Raw genomic sequence first — 26,132 nt, 5'->3', positions numbered from 1 at the left:
TATTTGAAAAGCTGAAGACTGAAGAGGCCAGAGGTTTGAACTTCAGAAAGTTGGATTCCACATCTGTTTGGTGAGTATGTTCTTTGGTGAGTAGACTATATTAATTTAAGCTACTTGAATTATTTTCTGAATTTAAATTTACTTAAATATTGGCAAAGTGAAGCCAAGTTGAAATGAGTTTATTCCGTTTAACTGAAGTAACATTTATAGCAGTTAGCTTTATTTAAGGTCGTAACATTGCTAGTTAGACAGCCTTATATACTTTTAAGCGTCACATAATGTTTCTCCGTAAAGCTAGCTAGCATGATACAGCTGTGGGCTATAACTGTTTTTTGTTTAAAGGCTATATTTAATCAGCATTTTCGAAGTTGAATAAAAAATTAGTTCTCATTAGAAACTGAAATTAACATTAGAAACAACTGGAATAGGTTTTAACTTAAATTTGCACTGCTGTGTGCAGATTTAGTTTTCTTTACTTGGTTATGCGTCAATGTTTCAACCCCTGGACAAAGATGGCCTGTTAAAGAGCATGTCCCAATGAGAACACTCAATGGAAGAGAGACTTGAAGCAGTGGGGCTGGCTGCATCATGTTTGGCCAAACCTCGGGTTGACTGAAATTTTTATGTCACAATTTCTGAATTACAACAGGAGAGCTGTCGAGGGTTTTAGTTTTGTTTATACAACCCGGTAGTAAATTATTGTAAAGAGACTCTTTAAAAAATATTTTATTTTGATAAACATAGTGTGGGCGAAAAGTATTAGGGCACCTGTGCTTATTTTTTGTTGTGTTTTTTTAAAGAACACTAGGTAGAGAAGAATTCAGTTAATTTATGAGTGTATAGTGAAAATAAACCTTTTTGAATATAATCTTTTTTTTCAATTTCTACTTAGAATAACAAATAGATGAGTTTAACTAAAACGTTATCATAAACACAACTTTCCTCAAAATAACCTCCTTTGGCTTTAAATACTGTTAAACAAATTTTTGGACGTCTATCCAATCATTTTGCAAAGTGGGAGGTGGATGGGTGGGAGGGCCGTGGAGAAAAAAGGTTGCATCATTAATTCCACCCGAATTTGGAATGTCCAGTTCATGAACTATGCTCACTCGTGCTCATATACTGGCCCTGCTGCCGGCTCTGGAGAATGAAGGCGATCCGCTGCTCTCTGAACCACACGACTGCCAGCTAGCCGCTTCTTTTCACACTGCAGCCGCGCGCCGTGCCCACGCAGAACAGGCACGGAGGAGACCCCTTCACAAGCCTGCGCAGCAAGAAAGCCGTGGGCTCTCCTTGACAGCCAGCAGGAGGCCCTCGAGCAGTGAACATTGCTATTTCCCTTCCGACTGTATCTCTCCCATGTCCCTGAGCAAGGTAAAGCCAGCTGTGCGTTGGCCCTGTGGGTGTACCACGGGTTGGATTCGATCATGCGCTGCAAGTGGCGCTTTTACTGATGGAAAATAACTTATTTTGAGGTTTCCTTCTTGCGTACTGCTTGCGTACTGCGTACTGTTTATAGGCAGCTGGGATTTACGGGCCGTATGCATTCACATCTATGATTGTTTTTATTGTATAATTTTCTCTTTTAAACTCACATTAATAAAATGTGACAAAGGACAACAGAACAAAAAACTTGATTGCAATCATTGTGCTTTATTTAAAAAAGTAAATTTCTTCTTGGGGAGCAAAAAAGGTAGAGATGGTTCATATTGTGCAAGAAATGTTCATCCTCATCAGCAAAGGGAATCCAGTGTAGGACTTCACCTCAATTGTCCTCTGACCAGCTGGCACTAAACTCTATGGCCACTTTTTACTATGATACAGTGAACTTGTGGAAGGGTGTGGAGAATAACAGTGCCGTAGCAAGGCTTTTACAACGATCATTGGGCCTCATTCACATAAATTATTCTTATTTTTGTTCTTAAAAATGTTCCTATGAAAAACCAAAATGGGATTCTTTACACATGTGCAGACTTCTTGTTTCTGTGCATAAACCAGGTGTATGAATGCTGACTGTTAATGCGCAGTCTTGTTCATGTGATTAGCATAAGGAAACTGCCATGGACAAATACAAATATGAAAAAAAATTATGAATGCCGAAATGTTTGTGGAAACGTTCTTACACACACTTTACAATCAAAGGTAATTGTATGCATGTTTCGTGAATGAGGCCCATTGTTTTTACCAGCCTGTGAACCATAATCTTTTGGCCAGTTGGATCAAAAATCCTCTGACACTTTTCTATGGGGCATTGTTGGGAGGAGAAGATAACACTTTGCCCACTTTCCTCAATGTGAATAAATACATTTTAAAAATGTTATTTGGATAACTGGATGGCACTGGCTGGTTTTCCTATTTCGGCGAGACAGTTGATTTGAAAAACTTCACAATTTTTTTGCGAATGTCTTTCATGGCAATGCCATAGATGATTGGGTTGACTGTCGGGGGCATTATGAAAGTAAGAATAGCGCAGACTTTCTTGGCATTGGGGCTGATCTCTTGCAGCCTGTAGGTCATGACAATGGTTAAAATTGAGACCTCAAAGAGGATATAAATGGTGAGATGGGAGGCGCATGTCTGTATGGCCTTGCTCCGACAGTTTTTCTCCTGTTTGATGATGCACGCTTTGAGGATCTTCAGATAGGAAAAGGCAATGACTAAGATGCCGCCCGTTCTTATGATCCAGAGTGAAGACATTTCGTAGATGTTGATGATGGGGGTGGCGATGCACGCCAGCCTCAGAATGGCTCCATTACTGCAGTAGACATGTGTGATTAACGTCCCACACAATGGCGTTTGCACATTCAGAATGAGGAGTATCACGACCAGGCAGACCGTAATGAACCAGACCAGGAAACACAGTGAAACCAGCCGCCTATTAGTCATGATGGTGTGGTAGTACAGCGGCTGACAGATGGCCACATAGCGGTCATACGCCATGACTGCCAGAATGATGGCGACGGCCAAGCCGTATGTGTGCACACAGAAGGCTTGGAAAATGGCTGCAGCGTAGGCGGTGGTGTTGTTCCCTGTTGCGAAGTGTGACATCAGCGGAGTCATGACTGTCGTGCATCCGAGCAGATCGCACACTGCCAGGTTGCACACCATCACATACATGGGCTTGTGGAGTTTGGCATCCGTGGCTATCACCGTAACCACGGTGATGTTTCCGAGCAGCATCACGGCGTACACGATGAGCGAGGCCACAAACAGGGGGTACCCCTGCTGCCTGGTTATGATGAAGCCTTCCACTGTGAACACGATGGGCTGCTTCAAAGGTACATAAGACACATTTTCCGTCTCTGCCATCAGTGCCTGAGACCAGACCCTGAAATCAGGAAGAAATTCACGAGTAATCAGAGAAATTTCAATATCGTTGTATTAATATAATATCTTTCATTCTCCGGTCTCCTAGAATGATCTGCATTGTTCCAGTGCTCACACAGTATTGTCTAATAGCTGCTCTCGACTTGAAACAAAGTAAGATTCTATTGCTGTACTTAGAGTGGTGTGAAGGCGAGATCATACCTGTCTCAGGTTTCAGGTTGGCAGTCCTCTCTTCCTGATGTGCTTTTTACACGTGTTCAGAGATATCCAACTACTGCTGTAATAACATCTTTAGTTCTCAGGTCTGCTACGATTATCTACTTCGTTAGCTGTGCTCACAGTATTGTCTAATATCTGCTCGCTAAGTACCTGAAACATATTCTATGGCTGTACTTTGCGTGGTATAAAGGCGAGGTCATACCTGTCAGGTTTCAGGTTGGCAGTCCTCTCTTCCTGATCGGTTTTCAGACTTTATCCTGCATGAGCCCTCCCCTTTCTGTCATGTCACTCTCTGTCCTGTCACTCATTTTAGAGACAGGATAGGACCACCCCCGGATACAATGATGATGTAATGCAGTGAAACACGGATTGCAGATGCAGCTGCTTTTGAAATAATACTGCAGTGTCACATGCAGCCTGGGGAATCAGGCCCTTCAACAAGAAAAAAAAAAAACTTTTCTTCACAAATACAGTGCTGTAATGATCTCGAGCGACTCCTGAAAACACTTTTTTACTTTACTTCCCATTCTAACAGTGCAAAAAACATGATTATACTGTAATATAACCTTGAACTACCTCTCAATGTATTGATTCAAAAATGAAATGAATATTGTTCATAAAGAATTATATTCAGTTCAGAAATTGAATACATTCACTTGTGTAGAATCTTTCAGTTTATTGAAACTTGTTTTGTAGGAATTTGTTTTGAGCAATGGGTTACAATGGTGGGGGGGGGGGGGGGTGCTAGACATAAAGCTCTACTGGGGCACAGGCCCCCCATTACTCAAATCACACAATCTTTTTCTTGAATGAGTGCGCACGGCGGTGCACCAGCTACAACATGCGGCTAAATCATGAAGGGTGTTCCCCAGGGTTCTCTTTTGGGACTGGTATACTTTTTTTCCAATTTATATGAATGACATTGTATCTCCATTGGATTCATGCAAATTCCAGGTACAATTTTGTATTGTTCTGCAAATTCCATACAAGCAGCCATTGAAAACCTGCAACACTTTTTTAATACGCTTTAATATCAACTATTCAACTTCAAGCTAGTTCTAAATTCCAAAAAAAAAACTAATGGATATTGTTCTCAAAGGCTAAGTGTACTGATTCCAATCATTCATTCTTTTCGATGGAACACATATTGAGAGAGTCCCTCAATATAAATATCTAGGAATCTGGGTTGATGAAAAACTCAGTTTTAAATTTCATGTTACCAAACTAGTTACAAAATTGCAGACAAAACTAGGCTTTCTATTTAGAAATAAGTGTTGTTTTCCTAGGCTCCACTGAAATAAAATAGAATCACTATTTTAATCTGTACTGGATTATGGAGATAAAATATGCGTTTGAGCGTTGCTACTACTCTGAAGTAATTAGATGCTGTTTCCCACTTAACACTAAGATTTATCACCTGTGACGGCAATAACACACACCATTGTCCCCTGTATGCACAGGTTGGGTGGTCATCTCTATCAGTAAGAAGAGAGCATAATTAAAATTTATTTATAAAGCATTATTGAATGAACAACCACTATATATCTCACCTTTTTTGAATCCAGTACACTAAATGTCATAGTGCGCGTTCTCAAAATAGGCTTACCCTACATGTATGACCAGTGAGAACTGACCTTATAAAAATTGCCGTCAGTTATTGTGCCCCATACATTTGAAATAAAATACAGAGCACTTTAAATCTAAAATCATTGCTGCCACTTCACCAGGTCAGAACTCTGATCTCTGAGCTTAAGTCAGAGTGTAACTGTTTTTAATTTCTGTTTGAATTTTTAACGATTTCTAATTCTTAGTCCTTAAATTCTGTTGCACTTACTAACTTGCTATTGTTTTTATACTAAATGTTTTACATTTTTTCTTTTTATCACACTTTTTTAATATATGTTTTTCAAATTTGTCTGTGTTTCAATCTCAGTAACTTGACACCATTGTAAATGAGGATTCTTCCTCAATGGTTTCTCACGCTGAAATAAAGGTTGATTGATTGATCTGCAAACTGCAGAGATGCCACCCCTATGTCCCAAAACCAGACACCCTCCAGAACTTGGTGGCACCTTGGGGCCTTGTTCATGAATACCAGGAACAGTAGGGGAGACTAGGCACATCCTTGGCAGAGTCCAACACCTGCATTGTACGAGCTTGGCTTAATGCCAAACATGCAAACGCAGCTGTTGCTCTCAGTGTACATGGATTGAATGGTTTGCAGTAGTGTCCCTGGCACGCGATACACCCGCAGCACCACCTACAAGATACCCAGAGGAATCCGGTCATTGTGCTTTCTCCAAATCCACAAAACACATGTTGACTGGATAAGAAAATTCCAATTCCCCCTCATATATTTGTGAGAGAGTATTTCAAGTGTTCCTCCTGAATCAGTTTCAGGTATCTGGTTGCAGTCTTACATACAATCTGTAATGCTGAATGGTTTTTATTGTTCTGTAATATTCTGTTTTAAACTCACACTAATAAAATGACTAGAACAAAACTAAAAACTAGAATGCAATTATTATGCTTTATTTAAAAAAGTTAATAGCTTTTTAGTTTGCAAAATTAGGCAAAGGTCATGGGGAAAAAACAGATGGAAGATGATTCAGATTGTGCCAGAAATTATTATCCTTTGCCCAGCTGGCACATAACTTCATTGAGACGTTTTACCTGAATGCCGTGAATTTATGAAAGGGTGTTTTAAGAAACACCTCAGATACACAAAATGCTGGTTCAGGGTCACCAACGGTAAGAAACCAAAACTTGTCAATGATGCACTTCTCTCATATACAAGAAAAACCCCAACATCAAATAAAGACACAATCATGACAAAACAGTATAACGAATTCCTGTGTGTGCTGTCTCTGTAACCATATCACACACAGGTTTAACCTTTGGTTTAACCACAGGTAAATTACAGTGAAGAGAATAACAGTGCTATAGCAAGGTTTTTTTTAAATGATAATTGTTTTTACCAACCTGTGAACCGTAACTTTACGACTGTTTGAAAAAAGATCCATCTGACACTTTTTTGTTGGAAAATATTTTAGAGACACAGTTGTGATGTGAAGATAACACTTTACCTACTTTCCTCAACCAAAAAAATACATTGTAAAAATGTTATTTGGATAACTGGGTGGTACTGGCTGGTTACCCTATTTTTGTTGAGACAGTGGATTTGAAAAACTGAACAATATTTGTGCGAATATCTTTCGTGGCGATGCCATAGATGATTGGGTTGATGATGGGGGGCACGATGAAAATAAAAATGGTGCAGAACTTCTTGGTGTTGGGGCTGATCTCTTGCAGCTTGTAGGTCAAGAAGATGATTAAACCGGAGATCTCAAAGAGGACATAAATGGTGAGGTGGGAGGTGCACGTCTGTATGGCCTTGCTCCGACTGTTTTTCTCCTGTTTGATGATGCACACTTTGAGGATCTTCAGATAGGAAAATGCAATGACTAAGAAGCAGCCTATTCTTAAGGACCAAAGTGAACACAAATCGTAGATGTTGTTGATGGGGGTGGGTATGCATGCCAGCCTCAGAATGGCTCCATTACTGCAGTAGACGTGCATGATTAATGTCCCACACAATGGAGTTCTCACGTTCAGAATGAGGAGGATCACGACTAAGCAGACTGCGATGAACCAGGCCAGAAAACACAGTGAAACCAGCCTCGTAGTTGTCATGATGGTGTGGTATTGCAGCGGCTGGCAGATGGCAATGTAGCGGTCGTATGCCATGGCCGATAGAATAGTGGTAATGGCTGAGCCATACGTGTGCACACAGAAGGCCTGGACTATTGCCGCCACATAGCCGATGGTCTTGTCTCCTGTCAGGAACTGTGGCATCAGCTGGGCCATGACTGTCGTGCCCCCGAGCAGATCGCACACTGCCAGGTTGCACATCATCATGTACATGGGCTTGTGGAGCTTGGCATCCGTGGCTATCACTGTAACCACGGTGATGTTTCCCAGCAGCATCATGGCGTATACGATGAGACAGGCTACAAACAAGGGGTACCCCTGCTGCCTGGTTAGGATGAAACCTTCTACTATGAACACTATGGGCTGCTTCAAAGGTACATACGACACATTTTCCATCTCTGCCATCAGTGCCTAAAACCAGAGCCTGAAAACAGTAAGAAGTTCACACGCGTGATGAGAGAAATCCGATTACGGCTGTAATATAATGTCTTTAGTTCTTAGGTCAAGTAGAATGATCAGCATTACCAGTGCTCACACAGTATTGTCCAATAGCTGCTGTCAACTTGAAACAAAGTAAGATTCTATTGCTGTACTTAGAGTAGTGTAAATACGAGGTCATACTTGTCTCAGGTTTCAGGTTGGCAGTCTTCTCTTCCTGATGGGCTTTCAGGCTTTATCCTGCATGGGCCCTCCCCTTTCTGTCCTGTCACTCATTTTAGAGACAGGATAGAACCACCCCCGGATACAATGATGATGTAATGCAGTGAAACACGGATTGCAGATGCAGCTGCTTTTGAAATAATACTGCAGTGTCACATGCAGCCTGGGGAATCAGGCCCTTCAACAAGAAAAAAAAAAAACTTTTCTTCACAAATACAGTGCTGTAATGATCTCGAATGACTCCTGAAAACACTTTTTTACTTTACTTCCCATTCTAACAGTGCAAAAAACATGACTACACTGTAATATAACCTTGAACTACCTCTCAATGTATTGATTCAAAAATGAAATTAATATTGTTCATAAAGAATTATATTCAGTTCAGAAATTGAATACATTCACTTGTGTAGAATCTTTCAGTTTATTGAAACTTGTTTTGTAGGAATGTGTTTTGAGCAATGGGTTACGATGGGGGGGGGGGGGGGGGGCGGTTGCTAGACATAAAGCTCTACTGGGGCACAGGCCCCCCATTACTCAAATCACACAATCTTTTTCTTGAATGCCTGCTGCGTGTATGAAATGTGCTATGCAATGTGCTGTATGAACTTCCCTTGCTTAGCCCGCTATTACTGTACTGGATTATTACAGGAGTCAATAATGTTTGAGTCAAATCAAAATCAAAACAAGATCATCGGTATTATTTCAAAACTTACTCTAGTCCCATCATGTTATCATTCCTCAATCCTGATTCTTGTTTCGCGTGCCGATACACGGATTGGTGCGTGCGCACGGCGGTGCACCAGCTACAACATGCAAACTGCCGTGCACTGACGGTAATGGATATATTATATATATATATATATATATATATATATATATATATATATATATATATATATGTATATATAAAATATATCTAAATCATGAAGGGTGTTCCCCAGGGTTCTCTTTTGGGACTGGTATACTTTTTTTCCAATTTATATGAATGACATTGTATCTCCATTGGATTCATGCAAATTCCAGGTACAATTTTGTATTGTTCTGCAAATTCCATACAAGCAGCCATTGAAAACCTGCAACACTTTTTTAATACGCTTTAATATCAACTATTCAACTTCAAGCTAGTTCTAAATTCCAAAAAAAAAAACAAATGGATATTGTTCTCAAAGGCTAAGTGTACTGATTCCAATCATTCATTCTTTTCGATGGCACACATATTGAGAGAGTCCCTCAATATAAATATCTAGGAATCTGGGTTGATGAAAAACTCAGTTTTAAATTTTATGTTACCAAACTAGTTACAAAATTGCAGACAAAACTAGGCTTTCTATTTAGAAATAAGTGTTGTTTTCCTAGGCTCCACTGAAATAAAATAGAATCACTATTTTAATCTGTACTGGATTATGGAGATAAAATATGCGTTTGAGCGTTGCTACTACTCTGAAGTAATTAGATGCTGTTTCCCACTTAACACTAAGATTTATCACCTGTGACGGCAATAACACACACCATTGTCCCCTGTATGCACAGGTTGGGTGGTCATCTCTATCAGTAAGAAGAGAGCATAATTAAAATTTATTTATAAAGCATTATTGAATGAACAACCACTATATATCTCACCTTTTTTGAATCCAGTACACTAAATATCACAGTGCGCGTTCTCAAAATAGGCTTACCCTACATGTATGACCAGTGAGAACTGACCTTATAAAAATTGCCTTCAGTTATTGTGCCCCATACATTTGAAATAAAATACAGAGCACTTTAAATCTAAAATCATTGCTGCCACTTCAATAGGTCAGAACTCTGATCTCTGAGCTTAAGTCAGTGTAACTGTTTTTAATTTATGTTTGAATTTTTAACAATTTCTAATTCTTAGTCCTTAAATTCTGTTGCACTTACTAACTTGCGATTGTTTTTATACTAAATGTTTTACATTTTTTCTTTTTATCACACTTTTTTAATACATGTTTTTCAAATTTGTCTGTGTTTCAATCTCAGTAACTTGACACCATTGTAAATGAGGATTCTTCCTCAATGGTTTCTCACGCTGAAATAAAGGTTGATTGATTGATCTGCAAACTGCAGAGATGCCACCCCTATGTCCCAAAACCAGACACCCTCCAGAACTTGGTGGCACCTTGGGGCCTCGTTCATGAATACCAGGAACAGTAGGGGAGACTAGGCACATCCTTGGCAGAGTCCAACACCTGCATTGTACGAGCTTGGCTTAATGCCAAACATGCAAACGCAGCTGTTGCTCTCAGTGTACATGGATTGAATGGTTTGCAGTAGTGTCCCTGGCACGCGATACACCCGCAGCACCACCTACAAGATACCCAGAGGAATCCGGTCATTGTGCTTTCTCCAAATCCACAAAACACATGTTGACTGGATAAGAAAATTCCAATTCCCCCTCATATATTTGTGAGAGAGTATTTCAAGTGTTCCTCCTGAATCAGTTTCAGGTATCTGGTTGCAGTCTTACATACAATCTGTAATGTTGAATGGTTTTTATTGTTCTGTAATATTCTGTTTTAAACTCACACTAATAAAATGACAAGAACAAAACTAAAAACTAGAATGCAATTATTATGCTTTATTTAAAAAAGTTAATAGCTTTTTAGTTTGCAAAATTAGGCAAAGGTCATGGGGAAAAAACAGATGGAGGATGATTCAGATTGTGCCAGAAATTATTATCCTTTGCCCAGCTGGCACATAACTTCATTGAGACGTTTTACCTGAATGCCGTGAATTTATGAAAGGGTGTTGTAAGAAACACCTCAGATACACAAAATGCTGGTTCAGGATCACCAACGGTAAGAAACCAAAACTTGTCAATGATGCACTTCTCTCATATACAAGAAAAACCCCAACATCAAATAAAGACACAATCATGACAAAACAGTATAACGAATTCCTGTGTGTGCTGTCTCTGTAACCATATCACACACAGGTTTAACCTTTGGTTTAACCACAGGTAAATTACAGTGTAGAGAATAACAGTTCTATAGCAAAGTTTTTTTTAAATGATAATTGTTTTTACCAACCTGTGAACCGTAACTTTACGACTGTTTGAAAAAAGATCCATCTGACACTTTTTTGTTGGAAAATATTTTAGAGACACAGTTGTGATGTGAAGATAACACTTTACCTACTTTCCTCAACCAAAAAAATACATTTTAAAAATGTTATTTGGATAACTGGGTGGTACTGGCTGGTTACCCTATTTTTGTTGAGACAGTGGATTTGAAAAACTGAACAATATTTGTGCGAATATCTTTCGTGGCGATGCCATAGATGATTGGGTTGATGATGGGGGGCACGATGAAAATAAAAATGGTGCAGAACTTCTTGGTGTTGGGGCTGATCTCTTGCAGCCTGTAGGTCAAGATGATGATTAAACCGGAGATCTCAAAGAGGACATAAATGGTGAGGTGGGAGGTGCACGTCTGTATGGCCTTGCTCCGACTGTTTTTCTCCTGTTTGATGATGCACGCTTTGAGGATCTTCAGATAGGAAAATGCAATGACTAAGAAGCAGCCTATTCTTAAGGACCAAAGTGAACACAAATCGTAGATGTTGTGGATGGGGGTGGGTATGCATGCCAGCCTCAGAATGGCTCCATTACTGCAGTAGACGTGTATGATTAATGTCCCACACAATGGAGTTCCCACGTTCAGAATGAGGAGGATCACGACTATGCAGACTGCGATGAACCAGGCCAGAAAACACAGTGAAACCAGCCTCGTAGTGGTCATGATGGCATGGTAGTGCAGCGGCTGGCAGATGGCAACGTAGCGGTCGTATGCCATGGTGGATAGAATGGTGGCAACAGCCAAGCCGTACGTGTGAACACAGAAGGCCTGGACTATTGCTGCCACGTAGCCGATGGTTTTATCCCCTGTTAGGAAGTGTGACATCAGCTGGGCCATGACCGTCGTGCCCCCGAGCAGATCGCACACTGCCAGGTTGCACATCATCATGTACATGGGCTTGTGGAGCTTGGCATCCGTGGCTATCACTGTAACCATGGTGATGTTTCCCAGCAGCATCATGGCGTATACGATGAGACAGGCTACAAACAAGGGGTACCCCTGCTGCCTGGTTATGATGAAACCTTCTACTATGAACACGATGGGCTGCTTCAAAGGTACATACGACACATTTTCCATCTCTGCCATCAGTGCCTAAAACCAGAGCCTGAAAACAGTAAGAAGTTCACACGCGTGATGAGAGAAATCCGATTACGGCTGTCATATAATGTCTTTAGTTCTTAGGTCAAGTAGAATGATCAGCATTACCAGTGCTCACACAGTATTGTCCAATAGCTGCTGTCAACTTGAAACAAAGTAAGATTCTATTGCTGTACTTGGAGTAGTGTAAATACGAGGTCATACTTGTCTCAGGTTTCAGGTTGGCAGTCTTCTCTTCCTGATGGGCTTTCAGGCTTTATCCTGCATGGGCCCTCCCCTTTCTGTCTTGTCACTCACTTTGGAGGGAGGAGAAAACTGCCCCCGCTGCTGCTTTTGACGTATTACTGCTATGTCATATGCAGCCTAGGGAATCAGGCCCATAGGTACAGCCTCCCTCTTAGATACATTGTTTCTGTGATATAGTGCTATTTCTGTTCTTGGCTTGGGACCAATCAACATTTGCCATGATCGTTCACTTAAGCAATAATAACTTTTTTTCTTCACAAACAGTGCAGTGTTTCTCTAGTTACCTCTGAAATCACTTGTTGTTTTGCTTTACTGCCCATTCTAACTGGGGAAAAATATAAAGTAGTGTACAATAGTGTGCAATAACCTTGAACTACCCCTCATTGTATAAATCAAAAAGTGAAATTAATATCTTTTTTTTATTGGTTATGCACGTATGGTTCAACCCCTGGATAAAGATGGTGAACCTGTCCCAGGGAGAAACATCAATGGAGGAGTGACTTGAAAATGTGTGGCTGGGTACTTAATTTTTGTCCAAACATGCGAGTGACTGAAATATTTTTAGATTTGACTATTTATGAATTGAGATCGGAGAGCTCTCGAATGTTTTGGTTTTGTCTATACTTCCTGGGTCACAAAACCCCCTGCCAGACAATAGGTAGCAGGTGCTGATACCCAGGCGTGAATGGGTTGCTATCTCCACCGGCACGCTATTCAGTCAAGTGCTCTCACACAGCCCTGTTCAGGAATAAGGTTAGATAAAAACCTGGTTTTTGTTGATCTTCTGCAGTTTACTGTTAGGCAGGGCAGAGGCATTGATGATGTAATTGCATATTATACTATATATTTTCTGAGAAACCCAAACTGCAGGGCATGATGGTGTCTGAAGACTTGATATTCCATACAACCGCGAGGCGGTATTTCTAGTTTTTTCACGAACACAGTGCAGTGATTATCTCAAATGACTTCTGAAATCACTATTTAGTTTGCCTTACTGCCCATTCTATCAGGACAAAAACATTATTACACTACAGTGTGCAACAGCCTGAACTACCCCTCAATGTATAATCCAAAATTGAAATAAATATATAGTTCATGCAGTTCTGAAACTGAGTACAGGTGGTGCTGTGAAATTATTTGCCCCCTTCCTGATTTCTTCTATTTTATTGCTTATTTGTCACACTGAATGGTTTCAGATCTTTTGACAAAATGTAATAATTAGACACAATGGAACTGAGTAAAAATGAAACACATTTTTTTCCATTTATTTAATGTAATGCAGAAAGTTATCAAACATCCATATCAACCACGTGAAAAAGTAACTGTTACTCAATCAACCGATTTAATCTGGTTATTAGATCATAATTCGATTAATTCAGCCAGGCTTGATGAAGGCAGCCCTGTTGATTCTAAACCTCTCTCATATTGACCCTTACAACCAGAGGGAAGTAGTCACCACAAAGTTCCTACAAGCATACTGCCGCGATCAAATGATATTCCAGAAGGGATGCTGAAAAGTGTTGTTGAAATACATTAGTCTGGAATGGTTACAAAGCCATTTCAAAAGCTCTGGGATTCTGCATCAATTTGGTGAGTGTTTTTTTTTTGTTGTCATTAGGCTATATTGTAACAATTTCAGCAAGAGACATATCAGGCGGATCACATTTTCAGCCATTTGTTTTAGTCATTTGTTAATTTCATTAATTATTATTTTATCATTTGGCCATTTGTCAATGCAGAATAATGGAGCTTCAAACACAAGCGTAGTGTAGAACTGGGGTGCGAATGAATGCGGGTTGTCTGTTATTTGCAACTAAAGTATTCACCGGATAAACGCTTTCCCCGTGTGTGTATTTTACCTTTTAAAAGCCATTTCTTCATGCAGGCCTCTAACGCATGTATTGCCTATTCGTAGGCATCTGGCTCTTTCTTGTGGTTATCTTTATGATGAAATATAAGCGCAACAATAAAATAAATAAAATAATCATAATAATAATAGTAATAATTCATTTTTCCCTGATTTATCCTACTTACCCATGCTATAGGTTGCCAACTAAATTAATCCTTGGAATACTTACACCCAGATCACCGTGGTCATCTTAGTCTATCTTTTGTCCTTCTGTACGGAAGACTTGTTTTACACCTTACCATTCAGTACCACACAGAGCAGTGCACCAGTATACATTATTACAGTGAAAAGTGCAATCAGAAGCAAACAGAGGATTTGTTCCATTGTAAAACAAAAATCCATCCCTCCAACCATTATCTATAGCCATTTATTCTGGGTCAGGGTCGCAGTAGGTGCTGGAGCAAGTGGTATTTGCCGGTCTCCCTATTTCGGTGAAACAGTGGATTTGAAGAACTTAACAATGTATGTTCGAATATCTTTCATGGCGATGCCATAGATGATTGGGTTTACCGTGGGGGGCACAATAATAAACAGAATGGCGCAAAATTTCCTGGTGTTGGGGCTGATGTCTTTCAAACTGTAAGTCACGCTAATGATGAGCACGGAGATCTCGAAGAGGATATAAATGGTGAGATGGGAGGCACATGTCTGTATGGCCTTGCTTCGACTGTCTTTCTCCTGATTGATGACGCATGTTTGGATGATCTTCACATAGGAAAAGGCAATGACTAAGAAGCAGCTCGTACTTAAGGACCAAACTACACACAAACCGTAGATGTTGTTGATGGGGGTTGGGATGCACGCCAGCCTCAGAATGGATTGATCGCTGCAGTAGACATGCTTGACTAACGTCCCACACAGTGGCATTTGCACATTCAGAATGAGGAGAATCCCAATCAGTAAGAACACGATGAACCAGGCAAGACAACACAGTGAAACCAGCCTCCTAGTGGTCATGATGGAGTGGTAGTGCAGCGGCTGGCAGATGGCCACATAGCGGTCGTACGCCATGGCCGTCAGAATGGTGGCGACGGCCAAGCTGTATGTGTGCACACAGAAGGCCTGGAAAATGGCCGCTGTGTAACCGATGGTGTTGTTCCCTGTTAAGAAGTGTGGCATCAGCTGGGCCATGACTGTCGTGCCCCCGAGTAGATCGCATACTGCCAAGTTGCACATCATCACGTACATGGGCTTGTGGAGTTTGGCATCCACGGCGATCACCGTAATCACAGTGATGTTTCCCAGCAGCATCACGGCGTATACGATGAGACAGGCTACAAACAGGGGGTATCCCTGCTGCCTGGTTATGATGAAGCCTTCCACTGTGAACACGATGGGCTGCTTCAAAGGTACATACGACACATTTTCCATCTCAGCCATCAGTGCCTGAGACCAGACCCTGAAAACAGGAAGAAATTCACGAGTAATCAGAGAAATTTCAATATCGTTGTATTAATATAATATCTTTCATTCTCCGGTCTCCTAGAATGATCTGCATTGTTCCAGTGCTCACACAGTATTGTCTAATAGCTGCTCTCGACTTGAAACAAAGTAAGATTCTATTGCTGTACTTAGAGTGGTGTAAAGGCGAGGTCATACCTGTCTCAGGTTTGAGCTTGGCAGTCCTCTCTTCCTGATGTGCTTTCAGGCTTTATCCAGCATGGGCCCTCCCCTCTCTGTCCTGCCACTCATTTTGGAGACAGGAGAGGACCGCCCCTAGACTCAGTGATGATGTAATGTCCTGAAAGACAGATGGCAGATGCTGATGCTGTTGGCATATTACATCAGAATCACATGGAGCTGAGGGAATCAGACCTATCGGTGGAGCCTTCCTCTGAGATACAATACTACTGTTATGTTTCCCCCTTTCTGGTTTCCTCTATTATTGTTTATTTGTCACACTGAATGGTTTCAGATCTTTAGACAAAATGAACATGAATAATCACAAAACACATTTTTTATTTTCATTTATTTAATGCACATAGCTATCAAACACCCATTTCAACTGTGTGAAAAAGTATTTGTTACTCAGTCAACTGATTAACCAAATTTAATTGATAATTAGTGCATATTTAGATTAACTCAGCCAGGCTTGATGAAGGCAGCCCTGTTGATTCTAAACCTCACTCATGGTGACCCTTACAACCAGAGGGAAGTAGTCACCACAAAGTTTCCACAAACATAATGCCACAATCAAATGATATTCCAGAAGAGATAAGGAAGAGTGTTGTTGAAGTACATTAGTCTGGAATGGGTTACAAAGCCATTTCAAAGGCTCTGGGATTCCACATCAATTTGATTGGTGTTTTTTTTGGTCATTAGGCTATATTGTAACAATTTCAGCAAGAGACATGGCCGGCGGATGACATTTTTCAGCCATTTGTTTTATTTATTTGTTATTTTTAATACTATTATTTATTATATTATTAATCATTTAGCCATTTGTTAATGCAGAATAATGGAGCTTCAAACACAGGCATAGTGTAGAACTGGGGTGCGAGTGCAGGTTGTGTGTTATTTGCAACTAAAATATTCGCCGGATAAATGCTTTCCGCATTTGCGTATTTAACACTTTCTCATTTTAAATCTCATGCAGGCCTCTAACACATGTATTGCCTATTCGTAGGCATCTGGCTCTTTCTTGTGGTTAACTTTATGATGAAATAGTGCAACAATAAAGACATAAAAATAATAATAGTAATAACAGTACACATTACTATACAGTGAAAAGTGCAATCATAAGCAAACAGAGGCAATGTTCCATTGTAAAACAGAAATCCATCCATTATCTATACCCGCTTATTCCTGGTCAGGGCCGTGGGAGGTGCTGCAGCCTATCTGAGCATTCATTGGGTGATAGGCAGGAATACACCCTTGACATTTTGCCAGTCTATCAGTGGGTACACACACCATTCATTCACACACTCATACCTTGGGACAATTTAAATTCTCCAATTAGCCTGTGAACTGTGAGAGGAAGTTCACGCAGACATGAGGAAACTCCACACACAAAAGCCTTGGCCACGATTCAATTCGAACTGATTCACTGCTTTATTTTCAGTATTTATTTTTGAGTGGTCTGCCACTCAGTAGTGCCACTATTTGATAGTCTACAAAATCCCATTACGTTGTCGCAGTCATAAAGTTACTCTGGTACAGCTTTAGAATGCCACATCTCAATTTTTTAAAATCTGTTGACAGCTGTTGAAGCAACCACACTGAAGGGTATTCATAAACTATACATTATAGTTTCATTATACTTTTTTTTTTTCCAAGCTCCACTGAATTATGTAGTACAAAACACAGTTGTATCGTTAATATCTTGCTAGTGATCTTGTATCGGAGTGTTTCATATTGAATATTAAATTATTTTCAAAAATTTTAATGTGAGTCGATAAATATAATTACTAAACCAGTCTTATTGTTACATTTTGAGTGTTTACCAACTGTACTCTCACTATTCAACGCTGTTCGGTGAATAGTGAAATAAACAAGAGGAATTCTTGTGTAATTATACCATGTCATTCTACTATTAATATCTGTGATTAAATATAGGCCTATAACCTTACCATTGTACATAGATATTCAGGTTATGCTGATTGGAGAGTCAAAATTGCCTGTAGGTATGAGTGTGTGAGTGAATGGTGTGCTTGGCCTGCAATGAATTAGTAACCTGTCCTGAGGCGGAGGGACGTAACACCCCGACAACCAGCTGGGGACACCAGTCCCCAAAACAAAACAAAGGGAACAAGGGGAGACAAACCAGGGGAGACAGACAGAGAAACGCTACAGGAACTCTACGCGCGCCGCATGCGTGCGGCGCAGGAGGAACTTTTTCACTTGCCAGCCATACAACTGATGCACATCCAGAGGCATCTAGCTGACTGAATTCAAATAGTAATTACTCGAATCCAGACTCAGCCATAGCATAGATGGCAATTCAATTAAATACTGGTAGTGAAAGGATGTTCAGTAAAAGCAAGGGACTATTATTCCATAATACCATGTGCAAGTACACAGACACTCGAGCAAACTCAACGTTACATCTCGAGGCTTGAGCAGTTATCGGACAGTTCCGCAATATAAATAGTCTAGGACCGAAGCAGAAGCACTACCAGGCTAACACGAAACGGACGAGGTACGAGACTTAATATTCGGAAAACGACAAATACACGATAGTATACTCCACAATAAAGAACGAGAAAGCAATAAACGCTAAGTTAGGAAATCGAAAGACCGTCTGTGCTAAACCAGTCTAACCTGGCCGAACGCTGTCAGCAAAACACCGTGCAGGAGGATCAGCTGACAGACAATTACCACGAAGCACCGATAACAAGAGACGAACCAAAAATTTTCGTAGCCTAAATGTTTAGGCGTCCATGTTACTCAGTTATCGAACTGAACAGTGCTATCAAAAAAAAAAACCATACCAGTCAAACGATTATATCCTTTTCCCAGCTCAATCGGCCCAGCTGGACGAAACAGCTGATACAAATCCAGAGTGATTAAACCAATCAGGGGCGCTACCATTCAAATATTGTTCTTTCTCGGTCCTACCTAACCAAACAGAAACAAAATTCTAACTCAATAAACTAGTCTTCAGTGGTTTTCTGCGCTCGGGGCGACTTTGAACGCTAAACTCGTGAACACTGTCAGCAGACCACTTAACTAGTCGACCTCAGTGCCCCGAAGCGTACCCCCACTCATATTAACCACCAAAAACAAAAAAGGAAAAACAATAAAGTGACAAGTCCCTTGGACCCGCCCGGCGGCTAAGCTAACCGGGCTAAGAACAGAAAATGTAAACTCTAAAGGGTAAAATCCCGGACGAGCCCCCATTTATGTTACGGTTGCTCTCAAGCCCCCGCAAACATAAGCGATGCCGACACCAAGGTTTCCCAAAACTAACCAATAACTTTATTTTACTACATATAAGGAATACTAAAATAAAATAACCAGATAAAATCAAGACCCGGCCGTGGTCGAGAGGTGAGGAGAAAAAGCTCCCATCTCCTGAGAAGCCGACTCCAGGCTTCTTAAAAGGGCACCGCCACAGGTGCTCACAATTAACTTTAACAAGACACACGCGTGTCCAAACGGCCAGCGCCCCCACCTGAGGCGGAGGGACGTAACAACCACACTGTATATTTCCTGAGAAGGCCAGACTGCAAGACTGGGAGGTGTCTGCAGAGTTGAATTGACGTTATTTTAATTATTTTATTAAATATGGTTTACGTTGAAAGTCATCCTCTCCAAGCCTTTGATCTGCTGCAGTATAACAGTGTGCTGAAATGCTAACTGCCTTTAGCTCCTTTCTGGGAGTTGAAATGGTCTGTATTTGTCTGTATCTTTATAGAGCACAGAGTGTTGACATTGCTTTACAGAAAGAAAGAAAAAATTGGAAGATGGTTGAAATTGTGCCCGAAATAATCATCCTCAGCAAAGCTAAGTAAAACCAGTGTAGGATTTCACCTCAAGTTTCCTCTGCTGAGCTGGCATAAAACTTTATTTAGACTTTTTACAATGCAGTGAAGTTGTGGATGGGTGTGGAGAATAACAATGCTGTACCAAGGTTTTTACAATGATAATTCTTCTTACCTGCACCCGAACCATAAGTTTACAGCTATGTTTGGAAAAAAGGTTCAATAAGGTTTGTCACTTTTTTTGTAGGAAAATGTTTTAGAGATACGGTTGTGATGAAAACATAACACTTAACCAACTTTCCTCAACCTAAATAAACATTTTTTAAATGGCATTTGGAAAACTGGAGGGTAGTCGCTCGTTTTCCTATTTCGGCAAGGCAGCGGATTTGAAAAACTTCACAATGTTTCTGCGAATATCTTTCATGGCCACACCATAAATAATCGGGTTGACCATGGGGGGCACAATAATAAACAGAATGGCGCAGAACTTTTTGGCATTGGAGCTAATCTCTTGGAAACTGTAGGTCACGACAATGATGAAGCTAGAGATCTCAAAGAGGATATAAATGGTGAGATGGGAGGCGCACGTCTGTATGGCCTTGCCCCGACTGTTCTTCTCCTGTTTGATGACACATGCTTGGAGGATCTTCAGATAGGAAAAAGCAATGATTAGGAAGCAGCCTGTTCTTATGAACCAAAATGCACACAAAGTATAGGTGCTGCTGATGGGGTTGGGGATGCAGGCCAGACTCAGGATAGATTGATGGCTGCAGTAGACGTGCATGATTAATGTCCTACACAGCGGCGTTTGCACATTCAGAATGAGGAGGCCTGCTACCAAACAGAACACGATGAACCAGGCCAGGAAACACAGTGAAACCAGCCTCCTAGTGGTCATGATGGCGTGGTAGTGCAGCGGCTGGCAGATGGCCACATAGCGGTCATACGCCATGGCGGACAGGATGGTGGTGACGGCCAAACCGTACGTGTGCACACTGAAGACCTGGAAAATGGCCGCAGCATAGCCGATGTTCTTGTCCCCTGTCAAAAAGTGTGACATCAGCTGGGTCAGGACTACAGTGCCCCCCAATAGGTCACACGCTGCCAGGTTGCACATCATCACGTACATGGGCTTGTGAAGCTTGGTGTTCGCGGCGATCACCGTAACCACGGTGATGTTTCCCAGCAGCATCACGGCGTACATGATGAGGGAGACCACAAACAGGGGGTACCCCTGCTGCCTGGTTATGATGAAGCCTTCCAATGTGAACACGATGGGCTGCTTCAAAGGTACATACGACACATTTTCCATCTCTGCCCTCTGTGCCTGAGACCAGACCCTGAAATCAGGAAGGAATTCACGAGTGATCAGAGAAATCTCATTATAGCTGTAATAACATAGCATCTATAGTTTGCAGGTCCGCTAGAATGATGTGTACTGTTACTAGTGCTACCACAGTATTGTCTAGTAGCTGCTCTCAACTTGAAACAAAGTACCTGAAACATTCGATGGCTGTACTTGGCTGTACATTCGATGGCTGAGGGGTGTAAAGGCAAGGTCATACCTGTCTCAGGTTTCAGGTTTGCAGTCTTCTCTTCCTGATGGGCTTTCAGGCTTTATCCTGCATGAGCCCTCCCCTTTCTGTCCTGTCACACAATTTGGAGGCAGGGGAGGACCGCCCCCAGTGATGATGTAATGCGCTGAAAAGCAGGTGGCAGACGCGGCTGCTTTTGACATATTACTGCAGTGTCACATGCAGCCTAGGGAATCAGGCCCACAAGTGCAGCCTACCTCTTAGATAGAATATTACTGCGAGATTGGGGCTGTTAATTCTGTTCTTGGCTTGGATCTAATGCACATTTTTCATGAATGTTCACTTTTAACAAGAAAAAACTTTGCAGTGATTTCCTCATGTGAATTCTGGAATCACTTTTTGTTTTGCTTTACTGCCTGTTATAACTGATTGCACTGCAGTGTGCAATAATAGAATCCTTCGATTTAATATGAAACTTGTTCTGTAGCAATGCATTTTGAGAAAAGGGTAACAGTGGAACTACCAAAGAGATACAAGTGACAAAAGTGCATTTATATGAAAATACAAAATTACAGTCACAGTTGAAAGGCAATCGTATTTTATTACGTGTACAATGCAAATTCACATAAATTCAACAGTCTGACTAGAGCCCTACCATATAAATAATAAAGATGAGACATCCCGGCCTATTATTTATAAGGTGCTACTTGGTAGTGTTCATCAATTCAAAATGTTGTTTGGGATCATGGCTGTGCACAGACTTAGGGAGGCCAGTCCCTGAAATGCCCATCTCAGCCAAAGTGGAGATGAGTAGTTTGTGGTTGACCGTGTCAAATGCTACAGACAGGTCTAGCAGGATCTGGACAGGGGAGAGAGACGAGGCTCTTGCAGTGGCATCAATTTGAAATGTTGAATGGGATCATGGCTGTGTACAGACTTTTGGAGAGCTGAAAACAAGCACCCCACTGCACATGTGTTTGGAGGCAAGCCTCTTCAGATTTCATTTCACTATAGATCTCCTGTGCGCACACATTATGATTTAATTCATACACCTTAGCCTTCAATATGTTTTACCTTTATTTAAGTAATGAACATTAAATAAACCTTAAACCTTAAGTTTAAACTGGACAAAGGGGCTGATGCAAATGTGCGGGAGTGTGGAGAAGCCGGGGGCTGGGTGGGGGTGGGGGTGGGGGGGGGGTGGGAGTGTGCCTCAGTGTACAGGGCCAATGAGTGTTAGGATTTTAGAATGTTTTCACAACATTGCTACTGTTGAGAAAGTTGCCTTTTGCAAACTTTTCAGTGTTATTTTCTTTATGCCTACATTTATGCGCAGCAAAACTTTAAGCTAGACATACCATTACAACTTTATAATATTCACCTTGGTTCAAAGTAGATTGCTTGTATTAAAGCTGTCATTTCTGTACACCAGTCAATGGCTGACATATTCAACATTTAATTTGGTTGTTTTTCAGGATGGTTGGAAGTGGTAAAAAAAAAAAAAAAAAAGGCGCAATAGAGTGTTACAGTGATAGCATATTTTTGTTGACCGACTTGAAAGTTTCTTCCGCCATGGGTTCCCTCAGTAGTTTTCCAGTGCTTTGTTCTCACAGGGATTTGGATTTCTGCTGAAAATACGGTCTGGGGTTAACGTAAGCCTAATAGAGTTTCACGTTTTGTTCTATGAGATAAATTACACCCTTTAATATCTCGACTGTGAATTTCAAAGCTGTTATGTGCTTTTAAAAAGTAAATTGCTAACTAGTTGCTATATTGAAACTACAAGGGTTGTCACGTGCAGGTGGGCTAATATGGAAACTTGAGTGGCAGTTGCCAGAATATGACCGTTGTTGCAAAACCAATTGTATTGCACAACGCAAGTATCTGAGTAAGTAGAAAAGCCAATCGCATTCCACAATGCAAGTGGCTGAGTTAGTAGCAAAACCAATCGCAGCTCCCGAAGCAAGTAGCAAAACCAGTTGCATTGTAAGATGCAAATGTTAAAGTTTCTTGCCTTGACCACCCCCCATAATTGCCAGGAGGTAGAAGTGGCACGAGGCTCAGGAGACTGCAGTGTTTTTACAGAGAAATTTCTCACACGTGTTTGTTGAAGCAGGACATGCATTTTTCATGTATGATGCATAACTGCCTATTGGACATTCATATTTTATTATTTCAGTTATGATATTTCCATCATAGTTTAAGTTGCTGTACCCACCACCCTGCTAACATTGTAATCAAATGTTCATTGTTGTTCCATTTTCAAATATTTTTCATTAATGTTGTCAGAAGCTGCTAAATTTACATGATTAGGTACTTTGTAGGATTTAAAAAACAACAACAACAAAAAACACAGAATGCTTACATTTGGTCCTCAAACTTAAAATCTGTTTATCTGATATACAGCGAGATCGCTGAAACAATAGCATGAATGGGCAATTAGAGCAGGTATATGGATGCAGTTTTACACGTAATCTATAGTGTTGAATGGTTTTTATTGTTACAGAAGTAAAAGCTGGATTGCAATTGTGCTTAATTTTAAGAAGTAAAGTGCTTCTTAATAGTTTTAGGCTTAATAAATGGAAGCAAGATGTGCTTTTTATAAAGCAAAAGATGCGTGGGGGAAAAGATGGAAGATGATTCAAATGGTGCCAGAAATGATAATCCTCAACCCTGCAAAGAAAAACCATTGTAAACTTCACCTCAAGTATCCTCTGCCCAGCTGGGAAAAAGCTTTATTTTGACTTTTTACAATGATGGAATAAAATTGTGGAAGGGTGTGGAGAATAACAATGTTGTAGCAAAGTTTGCACAATGAGAGTTGTTTTTGCCAGCCCCTGAACCACAACTTACAGCTAAAAAGGTCAGTCTGAAAGTTTTTCCTCTAGGAAAATGTTTTAGTTACATAGAACTAGATGTGATTAAAATATAACATTTTACCTAATTTTTTCAACCTAAAAAAAAAAAAAAATTTTTACTAAAAAAAAATTAAAAATGTTATTTGGATAACTGGGAGGTACATGCTGGTTTCCCTACTTCGGCAAGACATTGTATTTGAAAAGCTTCACAATATTTGTGCGAATATCTTTCATGGAGATACCATAGATGATTGGGTTGACTGTGGGGGGCATGATGAAAGTAAGAAGAGCGCAGAACTTCTTGGCGTTGGGGCTAATTTCTTCCAGCCTGTAGGTCATGGGAATGATGAGCAAAGAGATCTCGAAGATGATATAAATGGTGAGATGGGAGGTGCACGTCTGTATGGCCTTGCTCTGACTGTTTTTGTCTTTTTTGATGAGGCACGTGTGGAGGATCTTCACATAGGATAAGGCAATGACTAAGAAGCTGCTCGTACTTACGGAATAAACCGTACACATACTGTATATGTCGTTGATGGGGGTGGGGACGCATGCCAGACTGAGAATAGCGCGATTACTGCAGTAGACATGCATGATTAACGTCCCACACAGTGGTGTTCCCACGTTCAGAATGAAGATGATCATGATCAGGAAAATTGGAATGAGCCAGGCGACAAAACACAGTGAAACCAGCCTTGTGGTGGTCATGATGGTGTGGTAGTGCAGTGGCTGGCAGATGGCCACATAGCGGTCGTATGCCATGGCCGTCAGAATGGTGGTGACGGCCAAGCTGTATGTGTGTACACAGAAGGCCTGGACTATTGCCGCCACGTAGCCTATGGTGTTGTCCCCTGTTAAGAAGTGTGGCATCAGCTGGGCCATGACCGTCGTGCCCCCGAGCAGATCACATGCTGCCAGGTTGCACATCATCATGTACATGGGCTTGTGGAGTTTGGCATCCACGGCGATCACTGCAACCACGGTGATGTTTCCCAGCAGCATCATGGCGTATACGATGAGACAGGCTACAAACAGGGGGTACCCCTGCTGCCTGGTTATGATGAAGCCTTCCACTGTGAAAACGATGGGCTGCTTCAAAGGTACATACGACACATTTTCCATCTCAGCTGTCAGTGCCCGAGACCAGACCCTGAAATCAGAAATAAATTCACAAGTGATCAGCGAAATCCGATTTTAGCTGTAATAACATCTTTAGTTCTCAGGTTTGCTCGAATGATCTGTACTGTTCCAGTGCTCACACAGTATTGTCTAGTAGCTGCTGTCAACTTGAAACAAAGTACCTGAAACACATTCTATGGCTGTACATAGTGGTGTAAAGGCGAGGTCATACCTGTCTCAGGTTTCAGGTTGGCAGTCTTCTCTTCCTGATGGGCTGTCAGGTTTTATCCTGCATGAGCCCTCCCTTCTCTGTCCTGTCACTAATTTTGGAGGCAGGAAAGGACCGCCCCTGGACTCAGTGATGATGTAATGCACTGAAACACGGGTAGCAGATACTGCTGCTTTTGACATATTACTGCAGCCTAGTGAATCATATCCACAGGTGCAGCCTTCCTCTGAGATGCATTAATGCTGTAATATTGTGCCACTTCTGTTCTTGGCTTGGGACCAATCAACATTTGCCATGAATGTTCACATTTAACAAGAAAAAACTTTGCAGTGATTCCCTCAATTGACTTCTGGAATCACTTTTTGTTTTTCTTTACTGCCTATTCTAACTGATTGCACTGCAGTGTGCAATAATACATACACAGGTGTAGAATCCTTTAATTTAATATTAATCTTGTTCTGTAGCAAATGCCTTTTGAGAAAAGGGTAACAATGGAACCATAGATTTGATCCCCAAATATTTTGGGATTATGTTCTATGGACAGATGAGTCATAAGGCGACCTTTTTGGGCAATACGGTTCACAGTATGTCTGGCGTTAAAAGCAAATGCTGCATTTGCAGTGATAACATCAAACATCATTTCTCATATTTGTGTACAATTTTACAGGAAATTATCGAAATTGTAAATTTCTTGACTTCA

The 26,132-nt window shown here is 41.0% G+C and overlaps 6 protein-coding genes across 7 annotated transcripts; all 6 read right to left on the bottom strand.

The window, feature by feature from the left end:
* Window positions 1–2,062: 2,062 nt before the first annotated feature.
* LOC118235216 (olfactory receptor 10A6-like) lies at window positions 2,063–19,141 on the bottom strand. 2 transcript variants are annotated; one of them, XM_035432363.1, is made up of 3 exons: window positions 18,699–19,141; window positions 15,868–16,009; window positions 2,063–3,328 (listed from the first exon to the last, which is right to left on the bottom strand). In XM_035432363.1, exon 3 carries the CDS (start codon window positions 3,307–3,309, stop codon window positions 2,353–2,355), a length of 957 nt encoding a protein of 318 aa, XP_035288254.1. In that variant the 5' UTR covers window positions 3,310–3,328; window positions 15,868–16,009; window positions 18,699–19,141; the 3' UTR covers window positions 2,063–2,352. The 2 variants fall into 2 exon arrangements, with proteins under 2 accessions (XP_035288254.1, XP_035288253.1); XM_035432362.1 differs by lacking the exons at window positions 15,868–16,009; window positions 18,699–19,141 and adding an exon at window positions 3,529–3,757.
* Window positions 6,174–10,133, bottom strand: LOC118236588 (olfactory receptor 52K1-like). The gene is made up of 2 exons (XM_035435080.1): window positions 10,107–10,133; window positions 6,174–7,668 (listed from the first exon to the last, which is right to left on the bottom strand). The coding sequence occupies exons 1-2, from the start codon at window positions 10,131–10,133 to the stop codon at window positions 6,700–6,702; spliced, it is 996 nt and encodes a 331-aa protein (XP_035290971.1). The 3' UTR covers window positions 6,174–6,699.
* On the bottom strand, window positions 10,433–12,320 carry LOC118235215 (olfactory receptor 52K2-like). Its single transcript, XM_035432360.1, has one exon. It carries the CDS (start codon window positions 12,099–12,101, stop codon window positions 11,139–11,141), a length of 963 nt encoding a protein of 320 aa, XP_035288251.1. The 5' UTR covers window positions 12,102–12,320; the 3' UTR covers window positions 10,433–11,138.
* Window positions 13,598–18,193, bottom strand: LOC118236587 (olfactory receptor 52K1-like). The gene is made up of 2 exons (XM_035435079.1): window positions 18,174–18,193; window positions 13,598–15,667 (listed from the first exon to the last, which is right to left on the bottom strand). Exons 1-2 carry the CDS (start codon window positions 18,191–18,193, stop codon window positions 14,692–14,694), a joined length of 996 nt encoding a protein of 331 aa, XP_035290970.1. The 3' UTR covers window positions 13,598–14,691.
* A 417-nt stretch (window positions 19,142–19,558) lies between the features above and the next one.
* On the bottom strand, window positions 19,559–21,318 carry LOC118236458 (olfactory receptor 52K2-like). The gene is made up of 2 exons (XM_035434869.1): window positions 21,257–21,318; window positions 19,559–21,031 (listed from the first exon to the last, which is right to left on the bottom strand). Exon 2 carries the CDS (start codon window positions 21,001–21,003, stop codon window positions 20,056–20,058), a length of 948 nt encoding a protein of 315 aa, XP_035290760.1. The 5' UTR covers window positions 21,004–21,031; window positions 21,257–21,318; the 3' UTR covers window positions 19,559–20,055.
* Window positions 21,319–23,332: 2,014 nt separating this feature from the next.
* LOC118236431 (olfactory receptor 52K2-like) lies at window positions 23,333–25,452 on the bottom strand. Its single transcript, XM_035434811.1, has 2 exons — window positions 25,436–25,452; window positions 23,333–25,234 (listed from the first exon to the last, which is right to left on the bottom strand). The coding sequence occupies exon 2, from the start codon at window positions 25,204–25,206 to the stop codon at window positions 24,259–24,261; it is 948 nt and encodes a 315-aa protein (XP_035290702.1). The 5' UTR covers window positions 25,207–25,234; window positions 25,436–25,452; the 3' UTR covers window positions 23,333–24,258.
* Window positions 25,453–26,132: the final 680 nt, after the last annotated feature.

This window comes from Anguilla anguilla, chromosome 9 (genome assembly GCF_013347855.1).
Source record: "Anguilla anguilla isolate fAngAng1 chromosome 9, fAngAng1.pri, whole genome shotgun sequence".
Classification (NCBI taxonomy): domain Eukaryota; kingdom Metazoa; phylum Chordata; class Actinopteri; order Anguilliformes; family Anguillidae; genus Anguilla; species Anguilla anguilla.
This window is presented reverse-complemented; position numbering and strand designations above follow the sequence as displayed.